At 33.4% G+C, this 3,631-nt stretch overlaps 1 protein-coding gene across 1 annotated transcript; it reads left to right on the forward strand.

Annotated features, from left to right (window-relative positions):
• The first annotated feature begins 681 nt into the window (after positions 1-681).
• On the forward strand, positions 682-3,235 carry LOC131948530 (ficolin-2-like). The gene is made up of 2 exons (XM_059310090.1): positions 682-829; positions 2,565-3,235. The coding sequence occupies exons 1-2, from the start codon at positions 757-759 to the stop codon at positions 3,233-3,235; spliced, it is 744 nt and encodes a 247-aa protein (XP_059166073.1). The 5' UTR covers positions 682-756.
• The last annotated feature ends 396 nt before the right edge of the window (positions 3,236-3,631 follow it).

A 3,631-nucleotide genomic window follows, 5' to 3' on the forward strand; every position in this document is an offset into this window, starting at 1 on the left:
AATAGTAGGATGCCATTGTTTATGTCGCCATTACACGTGAAAACCAAATTGTTTTTGCTTTTTTTAAATTTTTATTTAGTTACCGAAAATATTAAAAACATCAGATACATCAAATCTTAAGTAAAGTCCGAAAAAAACCAGACATGCAGGATTTTATAACCATATTAATTGTAACTACGCCGTTTTGTTTATATCAATTATTTTAACAACTTCAAGATAACAAAAGTGCTTCACAGTTTGTAAAATGTTTCATATCTTTTCATGAATCTACCACGAGAATTGAGTCGCTAGACCAATAAACGGTGGTGTATTTAATGATTATAATTACCAACCGGCTACTTATCAGTTCTTCCAGCTGTATGTCATATTTATTTAGGTACTTGAATGGAAACTTATTTCAAACATTATATGTGACCTTATATAGGCTACGTCAGGCCGTTAAATACGTGGATGTCAAAATGCAGTTCCAGATGATATGTTTCGCTTTATCTTATGACTTGCAACAGTGTCAAGTGATCTTTTATAAATTAACAAGTCGCATATTTTATGTGTTCAGTTAACAGAGCTGTTACTTTTCATACAAGACACTATTTGTTTAACGTAATTTGATGTAAACAAGGGTGTCCGGGCAGGTATAAATAAAGGCAGATTAAATGAAACCTTTTCAACACAACTTGCTTTACTTGAAAGCGGACTTTTAATTAAAAAAAAATTTTCAGAAAAAAACTACCTCGTTACTAGCATAACTTTCTGCAAATGTTGAAAAGCGTTTGGAACATCGTGAGACTCTTTGCTCTGCTATTATGTGCTTGTAGTGTGGTTGCACAAAGTAAGTTGGGTTTTTATTGACATTTGAATAAACTGTTTTATAAGTGTTACTATGCTTTCGATTGGGCATATTTAACGTCACCGCCTACTTAGTCTAAATGTTTTCAGATCAACATTTGTTTTCTTATCACGCTAATGTGCATTTCGCGGTACTGATACCCAGCTGTATGTGGTCTCTATAATTCTGATAAGTAGAGCTAAAGTGTAGTCACGCCATTGCAGTGAGCTCTACTTCAACTTCTTCAAGGATCGCCAGATCCGATAGTTTAAACGATGAAGATGTGATGCCTGATTTCAACATATCTTCATCGTGGATTCTTTACGTGAATCATTATCAAGCCAACAGAGAAGTGACAATTGAGAAAACTACACGAACTTATCTGATAACCTGGCATTTGTTTCATGCACACGGCTCACACTCTTATACAAAATAATTTATAAATTAGGATACATTTTGTAAAACAGGATGATTGATCTTTTTCAAACTCAAAGTGCAATTAATTCGATAATATCATAATCTAAAATAGCTAAAACAAAGAAAGTAAAAATCGGGAGAATTTGTGGGCTAATCACAACAGCAGTTTTTAAAATAAGCGTTATAACGTATGCTATCACAAAGCAAAATATCTTGCGCCTCAAACGGAGACATCTAATACAATTTTTTAAACCCAGTTTTTTAAACTTATTTGAACAATTCTAAACTTCACACAAGTCAAAACATTCACAAATCTCGAACTTTGGCGAGAGTTTTCGGAAGCAATAAAAAAAATTCATAAAAAAACGTTTTAATAACAAGCTTTTATGTACTAATGCACTAAAAAGTAGAAAATAAATTATAGACTACTATTTAAATAACTATAAAGAAAAGCGTGGGTCACTTTAGTACTTTAGTACCTATCTTATACCTTTACTAATATTTGAGAAGAGACCCACGCTTTTCTTTATAGTTATTTAAATAGTAGTCTATAATTTATTTTCTACTTTTTAGTGCATTAGTACATAAAAGCTTGTTATTAAAACGTTTTTTTATGAATTTTTTTCAGTACTTTACATGTTTTATTTACAATAGTGTTACATGACTAAAAACCATTGCGCGTCTATTGAACGTGATGGCGCAGCTATTCAACCTGATGGCGCAGCTATGGAACGTGATGACGCGTGTGGTGTGGTTGGATAGACATGCCTATTGATTCGGTCCAAATTTTAATTAATTAATAAAAAATTAATTAGGCATCCAATTAAGTCAAATTTAGTTTCAGATTGCCTTGTCTTCATGTCTTGACCCACGTGCCAACTGTGAATCGTATCGGTCAAGTAGAACTGTCCGAATTTTCACTCCTGCGTTTCTATCTAGACTGACAACTGACGACAGACAGAATGACGAGGAAGTGAGTTAAATAAAAGCTTGTAAAAATTGATGCATAATACACTGGTATTGCCCAAACAATTTTAATCATCATGATGTTATAAATATTATAATTGTCCGGAGCTAAAACTTAACCTCAAAGACATTTCAATAAACGTGTAGATATAAACTATATTTCTGTTACAATAGTTAGAATACACTCTGGAACCCGCTTATTGGTGTCTCTTAGATTGGATGATATATATATATATATATATATATATATATATATATATATATATATATATATATATATATATATATATATATATATATATATATATATATATATATATATATATATATATCGCTTTTTTGTATTGTTATCTAGGCAGTGGCAATAAAACTTCAACGAGAGCCACTCTTGACCTTAACTGCCAAACTACACCAGACACATGCAGGGATGTGGTCAGTTCTCTACCCAGACCAGTGGTCATCCTATCAAGTGGACTTGAGGTGATGTGTGACACACAGACAGAAGGGGGAGGATGGATGATGATACAGAGAAGATTCAACGGACAAACAGATTTCTATCGGGGGTGGGAGGAGTACAAGTATGGGTTTGGAGATGTGGATGTCGGAGAATTTTGGCTGGGCAACGAGAACATTCACCGTCTGACCTCACAAAGACGATACGAGCTGAGGGTCGATTTTAAATTTAACAACACGGACTACTTCGCTAAATATTCCAGGTTTAGCGTGTATGGAGAATTGGAAGGTTATAGGCTAAAGGTCAGCGGTTATTCTGGCAACGCTGGGGATGCCCTCATTTTTGTACACAACAACATGAAGTTCAGCACGTTCGACAAGGACAATGATCCAGACCGCGGAAACTGCGCTGAAACCTACCACGGCGCCTGGTGGTACAATGGATGTCACGTCTCAAACCTGAACGGACAATGGGGAAGTTCTGAATTCGGTGTGGGCCTTAACTGGCACCCAACGACATTCTGGAGAGCGTCTGCTACTTTCACTGAAATGAAGATACGACCAGTTAAATAAAATATTTTTAATCAATAAAATTTCAAGAAGTTTAATGTTAAAATAGTTACATAATTATCATTTAAATATAGTTATGTGCTCAAAATCTTTAATGTTAAAAATAATGTATTTTTTACCTCTTTCTTTGAGAAGAATTTTTTTTCTTATACACTGGGATTACAACATAATTTGGTCAAGTATGTTGCAAAATATTTAGCTTAAAGTAACGTTACTCATTAAATTAAGCCAGATTCTCGGGTTATAACATTACTATTTATATTGTAATTCGGATGGTTATCTGGTATCTTAAAAATAATATATCGACAATAAAATACTACACTATACAATCAAACATTAAATAAATTACCTTGACTGAAAATTAAAAACAAATCACCCCTGGAACAAAATCAACAGTGT

This window comes from Physella acuta, unplaced genomic scaffold, assembly GCF_028476545.2.
Source record: "Physella acuta isolate Inbredline_101_S28 unplaced genomic scaffold, ASM2847654v3 ptg000648l, whole genome shotgun sequence".
Taxonomy (NCBI): domain Eukaryota; kingdom Metazoa; phylum Mollusca; class Gastropoda; family Physidae; genus Physella; species Physella acuta.

Coding starts and splice junctions, on each gene's coding strand:
- LOC131948530 (XM_059310090.1), top strand. CDS start 757: ATGTTGAAAAGCGTTTGGAACATCGTGAGACTCTTTGCTCTGCTATTA. Junction 830..2,564: donor TTGTAGTGTGGTTGCACAAA/GTAAGTTGGGTT, acceptor ATTGTTATCTAG/GCAGTGGCAATAAAACTTCA.